General features: G+C 45.3%; 1 protein-coding gene across 1 annotated transcript in view; it reads right to left on the minus strand.

Annotated features, from left to right (window-relative positions):
• Positions 1-4,045: 4,045 nt before the first annotated feature.
• TMC5 (transmembrane channel like 5) overlaps positions 4,046-17,282 on the minus strand; it is a gene marked incomplete at its 5' end in the record, with an annotated part of 39,699 nt that continues 26,462 nt past the window's right edge. The window contains 7 exons of the mRNA XM_084880753.1: positions 4,046-4,740; positions 5,366-5,408; positions 6,735-6,839; positions 9,707-9,785; positions 12,051-12,224; positions 14,555-14,688; positions 14,867-14,942. Coding sequence (XP_084736879.1) covers positions 4,694-4,740; positions 5,366-5,408; positions 6,735-6,839; positions 9,707-9,785; positions 12,051-12,224; positions 14,555-14,688; positions 14,867-14,942 — 658 coding nt within the window. The 3' untranslated portion in view covers positions 4,046-4,693. The remainder of the gene's footprint in view (positions 4,741-5,365; positions 5,409-6,734; positions 6,840-9,706; positions 9,786-12,050; positions 12,225-14,554; positions 14,689-14,866; positions 14,943-17,282) is intronic.

Genomic DNA, 17,282 nt, shown 5'->3' on the forward strand with positions numbered 1-17,282 from the left:
TAGTTTTCTAAGATCCTCAATACAGGTAAAACTCCCATCTGTTCATTGGACTGCACTTCTGCTCTCAGGATTCTGGGGACATAACATCAAAGGGCTACCTCAAAAGCTTAAATCCACTACTTACTTGATTAAACAATACTCATTTTCTTATTTGGAGACTGATGTCTACAGTCCTGTTTTGACAAGAATTTCACCAAGACCTACTTGTTCTATTTTTATTAGATACAAATTTCTAAGTAAAATTTCACCCACCACTTTCTAAAGTGGGAACCGTGCTTGAACAGAAGAGTAAACCACAGGCTTGAGGACGGGAAGGGTGTGAGTTAATGAACATCCAAACATCCAGTCAGAATCTCTTTAGCATGGAGTGATAGTTACTGTTCGGTGAGGTTGTTTGATTTATCAAAAATGCTGAAGATTGATGACTGTGTGCTCTATTATTAAACTTCATGAATGCCAAGTATTAGGAGGCTAGGCACAGTGGAGGCTGTCCTTTGAGACATTCAGCATCTGCTATGGGGGAATTTGTTAAAATCACAAATTTTCAGAGCCCATCCCAGAACTGAAACTCGGGGTAGGGCTCAGGATTTTTTTTTTTTTTAAATACATTTTATTGATTTTTTACAGAGAAGAAGGAGAGAGGGATAGAGAGCTAGAAACATCGATGAGAGAGAAACATCAACCAGCTTCCTCCTGCACACCCCCTACCAGGGATGTGCCTGCAACCAATGTACATGCCCTTGACCGGAATTGAACCTGGGACCTTTCAGTCCGCAGACCGACACTCCATCCACTGAGCCAAACCGGTTTTGGCAGGATTTGTTTTAACAAGCCCTCCAGGCAGATCTGATACATGCACAAATCTAAGAACCACTGAGCTAGAGAAAACATGAAGTCCTTGATTCTGTCACTAAACAGCTAGGAGACCCTTAGACCAATCACTTACCTGTGCATGCCCAAGTTTTCATCATCTGTCAAGTGGAGGTCATGATATTTGTACTAACTGTCTTAGAGCCATAACGTTATGAGGTGCAAATGATGGAAGTGGGAGTGTTTTTGAAAAATGTCCTGAGTGCAGATAAATTAAGGGGGGGAAAATGTGGGAATGCTCTAGAACCGTACTGCTCAGGACGTGGTCCTCAGACCCACGGCCCCCTCCCTGACCTCCCAAATTAGGATCTGCTTTATAACAAGAGCCCTGGCGATTAAAGTGGAAAGAGCACCGAGTGCAGAGTAACACCACCCAGGTGGAAGGCACTGCTGGTATCAGGCACCCGCGGCCATGAGCAAAGCAGAGGGCCCTTCGCTCCACGCTGAGCTCCTCCCAGTGGTCTGTCTGGTGGTGGATCAGACCTGGAAATGCTATGAAACAGTTTGGACTTGGACAAGTGAGAGTCCGTGAGGTGCTATCATACTGAGATACGGTTCCTATGGGTGAGCTGAATTCTTACCACCTGTCCTCAGTTCAAAAGCTATAAAAAAGATATGCCAGTCTGTGCCATTTTAGCCACTCCTTTTATAATGGAACTTCACACAAAAGCATCTGCTAGCCTCCTAAGAAGTGAACTGGGCCATTCGCTGAGACCACTTGAAGGATCAGATGCTGCAGAAATTCAAGAGGCTATCCTTTTTCTTTTTAATACTTAAAACTGCCAGCTTTCAAGGGATGGTTGGAAAGCACATGCTACTTTTATCATTTTGAACTAATTAAAATAAGGGTAGGAAGAGGAGGATGGGAATTGTCCCCTGAAGATTTTGAAGCGACACTACGAACTCACCTTTTGCATGTTGAATAAGTGCCTCGGGTGGCTTTCATGGTCAGGCAAGTCGGGAAGGACTACTCTGGATCCTAGCTCAGTAGTCCTCAGTCCTGGCTTTCTACTAAAACCATTTGGGGAGCTTTAAAGAAAAAACATGGATGCCTGCTTTAGCTGGTCTAGAGTGGGGCCTGGGCCTGGCTGTGGTGGGACAACTCCCTGTGTGATTCTGGGGGCAACCAGCCCTGGGAACTCTGATGCCTAAAGAGAGGCTCTGATGGGACTGGGGCACAGCTGGCCTCTGTTATGGTCTGAGGCAAACCGTGGCTCGCGAGCCAGATGAGGCTCTTGAGTGTGGCTCTTCCACACTATATCACGTACTCTAATTAAGTTAATAACAATGTACCTACCTATATAGTTTAAGTTAAAAAAAATTTGGCTCTCAAAAGAAATTTCAATCGTTGTACTGTTGAAATTTGGCTCTGTTGACTAATGAGTTTGCCGACCACTGGTCTGAGGTGTGTTGACCCAAATTTCCTATGCTAAAGTCTGCACCCCCAGTGCCTCAGAATGTAACCGTATTTGGAGATCTGGCCTTTAGACAGGTGAGAAAATTAAAAGGAAGCTATAAAGGTGAGCCCTATTCCAATTGCCTAGTGTTCTTATAAGAAGAGAAAATCTGAACGCTTAAAGGTATACCAGCATCTGCACACATGGAGGAAAACACCGCGTGAGGACACAGCAAGAATGTTGCCGTCTGCAAACCAAGGAGACAGGACTCAGACTGAAACCAAAACTGTGGGTACCAACACCTTGACCTTGGACTTCTAGCCTCCAGAACTGTGAGGTGAATAAATTTGTGCCCCACCCATGATATCTGGTTACGACAGCCCCAGGACATGAATACTCCCCGTCTCAAGACTAAATGTAAAAGGCGTCCTCATATCCTCATGTGTGTGTGCGAGGCCTGCAGACTTGACCTTTCTATTGTGTTTACATCTCCAGGGAAGCAGGCTTTACACAAGTGGGGACAAGAGATGGAAGTGAATGGAGATAGAGACCATTAGCATGTAGTGAGTCAGCAAAAATGGTGCTGTCAGAGGGAGTTCACCTTTTGATGTATAATAGAAACCAGAGGAACACAAACAGCATTAACATGATACAGAGGGCAGAGGGAGGGAATCAATTCAAATACCAATTCCACAGGCTGTCTTCACTGACCCCGAGACAAGTTGTATCCCAATTGCCCCAGGGGCTTCTCTTGCACAGCACCCATACGATTATAATATTAATTATTAACTTCCTATCTGAATTAACCTGCTGGACAGTAAGCATCTGAGGGGAGAGACTGTGTCTTGACTTGTTCACTATTTTGTTCACCAATTGACATATAGTTGTGAAATGAACGAACACTAGTAACCCAAAGAAATTAATTCAGTTGATAAAGTGAATTAATGAAAACTAAGTGAGTGAAAAAGCGAGTTCATGATCGAACACTCATTGTATGTTTGAAATGTTTTATAAATTCAGTTCCAATTAGATTTCATGACAGTGCTTAGTCAAGAGGAAACTCCCCACCTCAGGTAATTTAGTAATTGCACCTTTCTGCTGGACCCTTCAGTTTTAAGTACAGTCACAGGTCTTGGGAACCATTTGAAAATATCTACAAAAGAATGCTTTATATATATGTGTATGCATATGTATACACACACACATATTTATTCCCCACAGGAATATTATATATTATATATATATATATATATATATATATATATATATATATATATATTCCACATATACCACTGGTCTCATGTTTGGCTCAACATAAGACTTTGATGGTCTCATATAAAACCTCAGGGCACAGTCCCACTCCACACCCGGATTCCCGTCCAACCCCATGTATTTTTTTTTAAAGACTCATGTACTTGATATGCAACAGATTTCATAGGTGAGACCCATGTTTGTATTTTACCTTTGGAATATATATATTTTAAAATATATTTTATTGATTTTTTTTAAATATATAATTTTTTGATTTTACACAGAGAGGAATTGAGAGGGACAGAGAGTTAGAAATGTCGATGAGAGAGAAACATCGACCAGCTGCCTCCCGCACACCCCCCATCGGGGATGTGCCTGCAACCAAGGTACATGCCCTTGAGGGGAATCGAACCTGGGACCCCTCAGTCCACAGGCCGACGCTCTATCCACTGAGCCAAACCAGTCCCGGCTATTTTATTGATTTTTTTTTACAGAGGGGAAGGGAGAAAGAAACAGAGTTAGAAACATTGATGAGAGAAACATCAATCAGCTGCCTCCTGCACACCCCTCACTGGGGATGAGCCCTCAACCAAGGTACATGCCCTTGACTGGAATTGAACCTGGGACCCCTGAGTCTGCAGGCCGACGCTCTATCCAATGAGCCAAGCCGGTTAGGGTTCTTCGGAATATTTTTATTCCAAAGTTCAAAGTCATGAACAAAATGCAGGTCCCACAATTGAGAGGCATCACACCCCTGACAGAGGACCACATTTTTATTCAGGCTGTACCACTTGTCTGAGCACCACTTTCCAAACCTTTGCCAGGTCTGGGAGGTCGGGGAGGAGAGATTTCTTAGGACCAACAACTCATAAGCACATCTCTTAAAGATAAAATACATCATTCCCAGGTTATCGTTTCCAAGGTTTCTGTGAACTATCGATAGTTAAAATATTATGACAGTCTTTATTGGAAAATCCCAAATGTTTTATCTTAAAAAAATCAGCAACTCAAGTGTAAAATAGCAGCAGGGAATGGCCAATTTTACTTCAGTATTTACATTGTGGTCAGTTTCTGCTCCTACCAAATGGCTTGGATTTTCTTCCAAGAAGCTCCAAAAGTTGTTCCATTGTTATCTTCTTTCCTTTTTGATTGGTGTCTGGCCGCCACAATCATCATCAGGCCTTTGGACTATGTTCTTGAACTGACCTCCTGAATCGCAGGTCTGGGTTCGACATAGGAAAGAGAAGTTAGCACAGACACACCCTGCCCCAGCTCTCCAAGGGAGAGGCCAAATTGGCCTTCAAGAAAGCTCAGCTTCTCATGCCTTTCTTGCCTCCTCCTTTTAAACTTCTTCAGTGCTGCCCCGTGCACTTCCATCATGGGATGCTGTCAGGAAATGCTCTCTCCAAAAAGAGGAGTTGGTCGGTGTGTTTTTTCCTCCCCAGCATCCGTTCCCATTCTGGCATCAGCCACAGGTTTTCTTACGGAAGCCACCCTCCCCCAGGCTCAGTCCCTGTGGTCTGTATGGCTGTTCCACCTGCATCTACAGATGAGGCCGGTGCCTCAGATCTGGCCCGTTGACAGAAGAAGCGGGTAAAGCTGCCTTAGCCTCCCTGAGAAAGGAGCTGACGTGGAAAATAACCGAACAGAAAGAAACCAGGTTCTGGTGACATACTGTGAGCCCCAGGTGCAAAAGCAAGAATTATTCTTGGGTTTTTGCTAAAGCCACTTTGGGTAGGCTCTTGCAATGGAACGAGTAACTGATGCATGAGCAATTCTGGTCCTCGAGCCTAGGGGATGTCCTCTAGGTAAATGAGATCTTCTTTGGCGCCAGTTTGGTTACTCACCATGAGCAGCTTCGTGTTCCCTGCCGTACAGAGGGCCTGGCTCCTGAAAGAGAAGAGAAGAGGCAGCCTCATCCCTGGAAAGAGCCCCAGGTCCTGTTACCTAGCTGGGAAGGTTTGTGCACCCCCCTCCCCGCCTCCATTTTAAAACCAAGAGGTGACAGATTAAAGACAAGGCTCCACCACAGAAACATCACACATGTTTTGTTGCTGTTCTTTAGGGACTGTGAGTCCATTCATTCCTTTGTCCCCATTCATGTCACGGAGCATTTACAATATGCCAGGTAACAGATTAGGGCCTGGGGCTGCAAGGGGATTGACGTGGTCCCTGCCTCCATAGGATTTAGGGTTGAGCCTCTTGAATACTAAATGGTGCTGAGAGTATTAATCGCACAGATAGTACATGACACAACAGCCCCTTCTGACAAAATCATAACTTCTAGCACCAGTGGCATCTGAATGAAGATGGGTTTACTGTTTGTCTGTGTTTTCCAGGACACCAGGGAAGCCAGCATGGGCTCTGGAATCAGGGTGCCCGGCATCTCTTGGTAAGAGTGAAACCGGTAAAATCTTAAGAGAGTGATATGGCAACATCTATTAACATTATTATGTGGCTGTCCCATGGCTGAAATACTGGCCTAAAATAATTATAACAGAAATGTTTCATTATGTGCTGTTTTTGATCTTAAAAAACATGAAAACAACCCAAATGTCTAAATATGTACAGACTAAGACAACGTCTGAGATATTAAGCCCTTCTTTTGTAAAAAAAAAAATAAACAAAAATGTGAGATGCATGTATGTTAGGCAGCTGCCTAGGGCAGTGGTTGGCACACCGCGGCTCGCGAGCCACATGCAGCTCTTTGGCCCCTTGAGTGTGGCTCTTCCACAAAATACCACGGCCTGGGTGTGTCTATTTTGAAGAAGAAGGAGTTTAAGTTTAAAAATTTTGGCTCTCAAAAGAAATTTCAATCGTTGTACTGTTGATATTTGGCTCTGTTGACAAATGAGTTTGCTGACCAATGGCCTGGGGCAACATCAGGAGGAGTAGACACTGAAGCACAATACAGAGAGGTGAGATTTCAGGGCACTTCTCATCTCGGTGGGACATACTTTTGTATGATTAGCTTTAAAAGAAAGATGGATGCAGACTGCATGAGGGCAGCCCGTTTGCTGTGTTCACCACAATAGCCCAGCGCCTAGAGCGAGGCGAGGCGTGTTGAATGAGTGAGTACTGTTCTTTTAAATAAAAAATACAGAAATGTGTAAACATAGAAAGTGAAGTGCCCAGTGTGATTCTGGTTCCCTGATGTCCTTTTCACAGGGAGGCAAGCAGGGGTCACAGGGATCCCAAGGCGGCCCCCAGCCTCACCTCCACGTCTGTCCTTTCCGGTGTGAGCGAGCTGGGGTTTGCTCTCTTGTCTGTGTCCTGCAGCTTACTCAACTTTTCTATCAGGAACATTTTGTCTTTGCCCTCCTGCCAAGAAGAAAAATGAAAACGAAAACATGAAGGATGAACGGTGATGTGGGGTTGAGAAACAAGTGAAGGAAAGGTTTATTTGTAGGCAGGTAGGGTCCATTGAATGGATACTGCCGCCATGTTTTTTTTTCCTGATGAGATAAAACATTTCATAGTAAAGCCAAATGATCCCCAAAGCCTTCCTGAATTGGAATATTCTTCTCTAAAGCAATTCCCCTAGCAGGCTTGAGTAGCAGCCTTCTCCAGCCTGGTTGCTAGAAGCAGCTTACATGGCACTGTCGAAGGCCCGGGACAAATGGTTTATTGTCTCTCCCTTCCTGGAAGGGAGGGACAGAACCCTGCGTGGGCACCAGCATTGCCTGGGTCTGCCCTGTCCTCCCACCGAGAATGTCAAAGCTTATATTATAGCTCTGCATCTAAGGATATCAAATCCATGTCATTTGTCAAAGTTACCCGTGTTAATGGAATAGACCAAGTTAAGTAATTCCCGAGGTGGGAAGGGGAAGGAAGGGAGTATGACTTTCCTAGGATGGTGAGTTGCTATCCTGTGAACCTGTTGCAGCGAAGTGAGTGGTATGTTCCACCTGAGTTGAGGTGGGCTAGTGAGCATCACTGATGGTCTGTCCAGTCCAGGTCAATCCAGTTCCCATGCCCTCATTTTTCCTTCAATCTTCACCTGCTAATTTTAGCATCCACTAGTGGATGTCACATGTTACAATTATTACTCTGCTATTTGTTTTATGATGGTTTTCTGTTCCCCTCATTCCTTCCACATCTATTAATTGACATTCTTCTCTATGGAAGCACTGAATTTGGGAATTTAAGGCAATCAAATCATTGGTGAGCAAAATTCTTCTTTTATAGAGTTCCCACTAATAAATGCAGAAGAATTCTAGAATTTGAGTATCACTATTTTGTAATGCATAATGATATAAATGGATCTTCTCTAGGCAATACTTATCAAAGGCTGCAAGTCCATCAGAGATCAGGCTGAAGAGGAGCTTTACAATGGATGAGTCAGGCAAATAAAGCACGGACCCACAGATCACTCTTAACATCACACACACAAAAGACAATCACATTTTGTATCTCAAATGCCATAAGAAGTGCATAGCATCATCTATGAAGTATCTGGCTAAAAAGTTGAGTGTGAATCTAATTAGGTCTCTACATCTCACCACTAGTTTACAGGAAATAAAAAGTAACAAGAGCCCGATTGGCATGACTCAGTGGTTGAGCATGAACTTATGAGCCAGGAGGTCATGGTTCATTCCTGGTCAGGGCACATGCCTGGGTTGCAGGCTTAATCCCCAGTGGGGGTTGTGCTGGAGGCAGCCAATCAATGATTCTCTCTCATCATTGATGTTCCTCTCTCTCCCTCTCCCTTCCTCTCTGAAATAAATTTAAAAAATATATTTTAAAAAGTGAAAAGAAACATGCCAGCTCGGCTGGTGTGGCTCAGTGGTGGAGCGTTGACCCATGAACCAAGAGGTCACTCGTTTGATTCCTGGTCAGAGCACATGCCCAAGTTGCGGGCTTGATCCCAGTAGGGGGCATGCAGGAGGAAACCAATCAATGATGCTTCTCTCTCATCAATGTTTCTATCTCTCTATCCTTCCCCTTTCCCTCTCTTTAAAAAAATCAATAAAATCATAAAAAAAAAAACCACCACCACACACACACCCCCCAAAACATGCCAAACAGCACAGGTTGAAAATCAGATATATCCAGAATGTGGGAATTATTATAAGACAATGACCTGCTTTCTTCAACAATAAATGGCAGTAGAAGAGAGGAGAGTAGACAGTTATAGATTGAAAGACACATTAAAGACATATCAACAAAATACAACATATGACACTTTTTCAGAACTGATATGAACAATCCTACCTAATGTAAAAAGACACTTAGTGAGATAATTGGGGAAATCTGACCATTGACTGAATATTGGATGATAGTAAGGAATTATTAAGTTTTCTTTTAGGTGTGATGATTGGTATTGTGGTTCTGTTTCTCTAAAAGTCTATATATCTTAGGCAAATAAAAGTTTAAAAAAAATATATTTTTTATTGATTTTTTACAGAGAGGAAGAGAGAGAGAGAGAGAGTTAGGAACATCAATGAGAGAGAAACATCAATCAGCTGCCTCCTGCACACCCCCTACTAGGGATGTGCCCGCAACCAAGGCGCACACCCCTGACCAGAATTGAACCCGGAACCCCTCAGTCCGCAGGCCGATGCTCTATCCACTGAGCCAAACCAGTTTCAGCAGCATATAGAAGTTTTTACAGATAAAATGATGTAAAGTCTAGGATTTTAACCCAGAGTTTGCAATGAAGGGATAGTGGCTAGATGAAATAAGAACATACAATTGCTGCCATGGCAGGTGTTTCCCAGTGGTTATAGCATCGGTTTGTGCACTGAAGGGTCGTGGGTTTCAATTCCTGGTCAAGGGTATGCACCTGTGTTGCAGGTTTATTCCTCAGCCGCAGTCAGGGCAAGTGTGGGAGGCAACCAGTCAATATGCCTCTCTCACATCTCCCCCCCACCCCTCTCTCTCTCTCTCTCTCTCTCTCTCTCTCCTTCTCTCTCTTTCTCCTTCTCTCCCTCTCTCCCTCTCCCACATACACACACTCTCCTTTCCTCCATTCCACGCTCTATGAAAAACAATGGAAAAAAATATCCTCATGTGAGGATTAACAGCAACAACAAGAAAAAAGAATATATAATTGCTGATGGTTGTCAGGGTGGTTTGTGGGCAGGTGGGGCTCATTTTACTATTCTGTTTGGGAATATGTTTGAACATTTCCATTATAAAATGTTAAAAAGGGGGAGAGGATAACAGATGGGTCCAACAGAGCTTACATTAATGATCTGTTCATGGAGCAGCTTGATCATAACCTTCCTTCCCTCTGTGATCTGCCAGTAAAGATAGGTGATGATTCTGGAAGAGAAAAGAAGAAAGAATGGTGGACATTTTGCAGGCTCTGAATTACAATTGGGTGCAAAGGAACTGAAATATTTGCTTGAAAATGGGTTTGTTCCTGGAAAGTTGTATTTGGTTGAATTATAGGGTGAGTACATTGTAGCAATGGCTGTCCCCATTCTTCATATGGAATCGCCTGAGAGGTGGTAAAAGGACTCACACTGTGGCCCATCCTCAGATCAATTCATTGAGCTTCTCTGACTGTGGGCCAGACATCACTATTTAAAAAATGTACACGAGCCAAAACCGGTTTGGCTCAATGGATAGAGCGTCGGCTTGGGGACTGAAAGGTCCCGGGTTCGATTCTGGTCAAGGGCATGTACCTTGGTTGCGGGCATATCCCCAGTAGGGGGTGTGCAAGAGGCAGCTGATCGATGACTCTCTCTCATCGATGTTTCTAACTCTCTATCTCTCTCCCTTCCTCTCTGTACAAAATCAATAAAATATATTAAAAAAAAATGTACCCGATTCTAATGTGCATCCAGCATTTAAAAAAATATTTTTTAATTTTTTAAAATATATTTTATTGATTTATTACAGAGAGGAAGGTAGAGGGATAGAGTTAGAAACATCGATGAGAGAGAAACATTGATCAGCTGCCTCCTGCATATCCCTTCCCTCCCCCCCCCATTGGGGACGTGCCTGAAACCAAGGTACATGCCCTTGACCGGAATTGAACCTGGGACCCTTCAGTCCGCAGGCCAACGCTCTATCCACAGAGCCAAACTGGTTTCGGCCTGCAACCAGCACTTATGAATCTGGATGGTGCTATTCAGACTTGAATGTGATACAAATTTCCTGAGACTTTGTTAAAATGCAGTGCTGGTTCTGCAGGTCTAGGGTAGGACCTGAGACTCCACATTTCATTTTTAAAAAATACATTCTTTATTGATTTCAGAGAGGAAGGGAGAGGGAAAGAGAGATAGAAACATCAATAATGAGAGAGAGTCATTGATCGGCTGCCTCCTGCACTGCCTCCTGCACACCCCCTACTGGGGATCGAGCCCACAGCCTAAGCATGTGCCCTTGACTGGAATCGAACCTGGGACCCTTCATCCACAGGCTGGTGCTCTCTCCGCTGACCCAAACCAGAGAGGGCAGTTTCCAGATTTCTAACAAGCTCCCCAGTAAATTAGGAGTTTGAAGGAGCAAGGCACTCGGAGAACTTTCCATTTTAAAGAAGCCAATGGCAACCCAGTGTTGGGGAGGAAGGCCTGACGGAGAGCCCGGTGTGTGTGTCTCCACACGAGGACCTGCAATCTCAGATGCCATCAGGGCTGGGCTCCAAGAGGGGCAGCCACGAGTCAGCCAACCAGGTGTTCATGCAGGAAATGGGCTCAGTCTTGTCGGATCTACTTGTTTACAAGAAGTCAGAAATTGATCTTTTTCTATTTGAAAATGAAAATACACGATCCTTTGCATCAATAATGCCCAACCCATTCCAATATGTTACAATCTCAGAAGGAATCACCCATATAACTGTCCTAAGCATTCTCATATTCTTAAAAAAAAAAATTTAGTTTCATGTTATCTCTTATGAGGGGCAGAGCTGGTATTGCTTTCTTCATAAAACAGGCAAAAAACACATCACCACTCCCTAAGATAATATTAAACATTAAAAAACAACACCTTGCCTGCCGGTTTGGCCGGTGTGACTCAGTGGTTGAACACTGACCCTGAACCAGGAGCTCAAGGTTCAATTCCTGGTCAGGGCACATGCTGCGTCTCCAGGAGAGGGCATGCAGGAGGCAGCCAACCAATGATCCTCTCTCATCATTGAAGTTTCTATTTATCTCTTCCTCTCTCTAAAATTAAATATATATATATATTTAAAAAAATCCCCAAAACTCAAGGGCAGCCCTGGCTGGTGTTGCTCAGTGGTTGGAGCATCAGCTCAAGCACCAGAGTCTTGGGTTCAATTTCTTGTCAAGGGCATGTACCAGTGTTGCAGGTTCCATCCCCAGTCCCGGTAACATGTGGGAGGCAACCAATCCATGTTGCCTCACATGGATCTCTCTCTTTCTCTCTCTAAAAAAATCAATGGAAAAAATATCCTTGGGTGAGGATTAACAAAAACAACAAACAAATAAACAAAACTCAGGGGCAGCATCAGGATGATCCAGGACACTGAGCTATCGTGAAGCCCTTTGTTTCCCCACCAGACATCCCTGTGGCTGTCCACAGGTTGTGTTAGCAAAGTGTCTGCCAAGGTGCCCCACTTACAACACGATGAGGGTGAGGATGAAAAAGAAGTGCACGCTGCCGATGAGGTTCTGGTAGATCCAAACCACCCACGCGTAGCTGGGGCTGTTGCTCAGGGAGTCGATCCAGCCGTAGATGGAGTAAATGAAGAAGGGCAGTCCTCTGAACGGGCCACAGTTGGCTGACGGTTTCAATCTGGTAAAACAAGGGACAGAAAAACGCCTCTAGTGCAAGACTCTGGTCAAGTTTGAACTACAATCAGGCTGCCCTTTCTAGGCTCTGCAATCAGCAGTTCTTGCCTGTCCCACCCACACCTTCTCCCAGCCGCCACTGGTGTACTTCATACTCGTGACCCACACTCTGAGGACCAGCGCTCGGACAGGAGTATCAATTCACGGTAGCCTCTGTGGTACCCTGGCTCAGAGAAATGAACTGGGGCAACCAGATTCTCTTTCGTGGGGACTTGTACTCAGAAATAGGAAGAGGGGACCCTGTAATCTATGGAACCTGAAGGTGTGGCAACGATGGCCACGTGCACTCACTTGTTATGAGCAAGCAGAAACTAGAGGGCAACAAGGAACTGGTCAGGAAGAAACACAACAGAGAGTAGCAAGGACATTGTGAAACAGAGTAGCCTGCTCTGAAGCCACTTGAATTGCCAATGGTTCCAGTTCCACATGTATCCTAAAAATCAACCTTTCCCTCCCTCCCTCCCTCCCTCCCTCCCACCCTCCCTCTCTTCCTCCCTCCCTCCCTCTCTTCCTTCCTTCCTTCCTTCCTTCCTTCCTTCCTTCCTTCCTTCCTTCCTTCCTTCCTTCCTTCCTGTTTCCAGTTTTATTGCACTAGTACCAGTCACTGTGCTAGATAGTTAACCCTGGAGAATGCATAGTAAACAAAACAGACATGGTATCTGCCCTCCAGATGTCTGTTCTAATGGGAAAGATGGATAACCAATGAGCAAATAATTAACAATGATTCAAACAAAGGCATTTCTGACTGAACTATGGAACAAAGAAAAGAAATTGGCCTGGGGGAAAGTAGAGGTGGAACTGACAATAGACAGGGATGGTCTTGAAGGTCAGAATTTGGAGATGACTTTTTTTTTTTTTTTTTTTTTTTTAATATATGTTTTTATTGATTTTTTTTACAGAGAGGAAGGGAGAGAGATAGAGAGCCAGAAACGTCGATGAGAGAAACATCAACCAGCAGCCTTCTGCACACCCCCCACTGGGGATGTGCCCGCAACCAACGTACATGCCCTTGACCGGAATCGAACCCGGGACCCTTCAGTCCGCAGGCCGACGCTCTATCCACTGAGCCAGACCGGTTTCGGCTGGAGATGACTTTTGAGCCAAGAACCAGAAGGTGAAAAGAGGGTCTCCAAGCAAAGGGGGTGGGGAGAGCTCTTCAAACAGAGAACCCTACTCCATGTGGGGAGGAGCTCTCGGAGTCTCAGGAATGAGCAGGAGCTGTGGGGCCACAGGAGGAAGGAGCCGAAGGGGGTGAGGTTGGACAAGTAGGAGAGAGCCTGATCAGACAGTGCCTTTCAGTTGATTTAGATGCAGTTCTGTTCTCCAGGTGGAGGAACTGGCCTTTCTCCATTTTGTGGGAAGTGAGGAAGCTGAGCCGGTCATGAGGGTGGGCCCCTAACTCAGACTTTTTCCCTCACTTGGATGTAGTGTCTGTTGGTTAGTCAAGGAACCTGGGGTTAAACACTGCATTAAGTGTGTCTCTTTACTCTGATGTTTTGACAACTCGGGTTCTACTGACCCTGGAGACACTGCCATTCCCTGGGCCTGGGCTATCCTACAAACGCAGTCTTTCATGAGCAAACCGACCAATCCAGAGCCAGCATTCCACCCTCTATGGAGTTCTCACACCTTGGGTCACTATTTCCTGCCCCAATCACTCCAGGGCCAGATAGCTGGCAACTCCAGACAACCCCAATTCCCAGAGCCCGCTGAAATAATTCAAACTAGCCAGTCCTTACCCTGCCTCACCATTCCTTCCCATGGAAGCCACAATAACGGCTCTTGCCCACCTTTCCCCACTGCTCCTTCTGCCTCCTGAACTACACTGGTGCCTGCCCATGGGCCCCCTCCATCCTTTTATTTAAAAAATATATATTTTATTGATTTTTTACAGAGAGGAAGGGAGAGTTGGAGAGATAGAGAGTTAGAAACATCAATGAGAGAGAAACATCGACCAGCTGCCTCCTGCACATTCCCCACTGGGGATGTGCCTGCAACCAAGGTACATGCCCTTGACCAGAATCGAACCCGAGACCTTTCAGTCCACAGGCTGATGCTCAATCCACTGAGCCAAAAATGGTTTTGGCCCCCTCCATCCTTTGTTGTGGATTGTGCCCCCTTTGGGGGACCTGTGAATATAACGAATTATCTTTTCAGTGGCAGTCCCCTCCTGAGCTGTCAGCCTCACCAAATCTAAGTAATAACAAAACCTACATTTGAAAACACTCACCCACTCCAGCTCTATAACCTCATCCCAAAGCCGCCATCTCCTACCTCCAGATGGTGATGGCCATGGTGCTTAGGACCCCAGTGAAGGACGGGAAAAAGAGCAGAAAGATGAAGAAAGTCATCATCTGTGAGGCCCGCCAGGCTTTGCTCGGAGGCTGGAAATTCATCCTCAGGCTGATCTGAAGAGAGAGGAGTGGCCCCTTACCGTCTGTGAGCAGGCCAGGGGGCCCCCAGCCAGACACTGGCTTCCTGAGCACCTTCTCAGCCGCCTCCACACCACTCCCTTCCTGATTCCAACCCCTCTGGCTCACATGTGACTGAGCCAAGCAGATTGGTTCCGACCTCAGACTGACTCACATTTTTGACGTAAAACATGATGAAAAGAGTAATCATTTGGATAAAGGGCAGCAGAGGGCAGAAGAAGGTTCCAATCCTGTGAGGGAGAGAGGTTGAGTGTCAGAGATCAGGGGAGACATGCAGTGGGGACATAGAGGTGTGGAGGGAATGGAAAGGGGGTGTTTGGGGCTGTATCCTGTCCCTCACAAACTCAGATACTCGAGTTCTAACCCCAGTATTTCAGAATGTGACTGTATTTGGAGATAGGGCCTTACAATGAGGTGACTAGAATGGTCCCTAATCCAATCCTCTGAAAGAAGAGGTTAGGACACAGACACACAGAAGGAAGACCTTGTGAAGACACAGGGAAAAGATGGCCTTCTACAAGCCAAGGAGAGAGGCCTCCGAAGAAACCAACCCTGTGGACACTGGACACCGCGATCTTAGACTTCCAGCCCCAGGAACTGTGAGGAAATGAATGTGTGTTGTGTAAGCCCCTGGTCTAGGTTTCCTTGTCAGGACAGGCTAATAAATGAATACGGAGGGAGAGTACTTCCGTTCCTACCAGCCAGGCAAGTTCCTCCCACCATACCCAGGATCCACAGCTGCTCTCTTCCCAGCTCGGGGGGGGGGGGGGGGGGGGGGGAGAAATTTTGCAGAGAACCCCACCCACACAGACACCAAGCCACCAGATGTCCTGAGTCAGTGGTCGCCCTCCTCCCTTCGTGGTACCCAGAAGGCCTGAGGTCCTGCAAGGACCGACAGGAAACTCCATTGGGTTACAAATGAGAAGGCACTCCCTCTTCAACAACCCTCCCTGCTCCGGAGCCCAAAAGAAGATCTCCGTTTGGTGCCAGAGTTTTTCTTAACTCACAACATGTGCCAACCTCCCATTTTGTTGGAAAAAAAAAAAAAAAAAAAAGGAGGAGGCTTTTGACTGGCTCTTAGCAGACAGCAGCATTTAGCTAGAATTTAGTGACCGCTTGTGATGAGGTTGATTTTATTTTCCAAGTTCCTCGAAACGTCTGTCAAATGACACTGATTTTTTATTTTCTAATTGTAAAATAAAGACTCCTTTAAAAATGTATTTAAGCCTGCCTGGCCAGTGTTGCTCAGTGGTTGAGGGTCAGCCTATGAACTAGGAGGTCATGGCTTGATTCCCGGGGAGGGCACATGTCTATGTTGCAGGCTCAAGCCCCAGAAGAGGGTGTGCAGGAAGCAGTCGATCAGTGATTCTCTCTCATCAATGATGCTTTAAGCTCTCTCTCCCTCTCTCTTCCTCTCTGAAATCAATAAAAATATTTTTAAATGTACTTAAGCTTAAAAAGGCAAATACTTAAAAATAATATTAAGTAAAAACAATGCAGGTGATATGTGAATATGCCAATAGCAGTCAGGCTGGCGTACAAAAGACTCAAGTTTGTGCATCCCTAACATCACTCAATTTCTGTCCTTATATTATCTTCTTTTAAAGCTCATCATCAAAAGCAGTATTCTAAAACCATGGGGGCTAAATCTATAATTGCCACTGAGAAAAGGAAAGAGGCGTGTATTTTAAATTGTGCTTATTTATGAGTTATTAGCAAAAACCTTAAAGGCCCAGAAATAATAATGGCCATCTCTGATTGTAACTTTCTTTCTTTTTTTTTTTTTTTAAATATGTTTTAAATATATATTTTATTGATTTTGTACAGAGAGGAAGGGAGAGAGATAGAGAGTTAGAAACATCGATGAGAGAGAGTCATCGATCAGCTGCCTCTTGCACACCCCCTACTGGGGATATGCCCGCTACCAAGGTACATGCCCTTGACCGGAATCGAACCCTGGACCTTCAGTCCCCAAGCCGATGCTCTATCCATTGAGCCAAACCAGTCTCGGTTCTGTGTGTAACTTTCCCCCACTTATAAAACATTTCTGAGTCAGGTGCTCACTATGCACTTAGTACGCCTCTCATTTAATTCTCACCTAAACCTGTGTAATAGGTACTATTATTATAGTAGGCAGTTAGACAGACAGGAGCAGAGTGCAAAGCGTTAAGGGGCCTAGGAATGGACAATTGTAGGGTGGAATCTTGCCTTCAGGGTGACTTTTCCTCCCCTTTCCTATTTCCAGTCCTGAGGTTTAGACCCCCTGGCCTTTCCTATTGCTAGTCCTGTGGTAGACCCCCTTCGAGGAGGAACAAGGTGCTGGAGAACACAAGCCCTTGCACCAGCGCTCCCTTAAGCACTAAGCCCAACAGAGAACATCTAGGCCTCAGTTGTGTTTCAGCCCCAGGCCCAGGAAAGCGGCAAGGCTCACTTAGGGCCAGCTGCATTGAGTAATGACCTCGGGCACTGGCGCTGACCAATCAGTGGAGACCACAACCCTGGAAAACTGATGAATGTTCTGTTGAGATCCTCTCCTGGGACCTTCCTTTAAAAGCCCCTAGGACAGAGGA

Source organism: Pipistrellus hanaki (assembly GCF_964339955.1).
Source record: "Pipistrellus hanaki genome assembly, chromosome: 4".
Classification (NCBI taxonomy): Eukaryota; Metazoa; Chordata; class Mammalia; order Chiroptera; family Vespertilionidae; genus Pipistrellus; species Pipistrellus hanaki.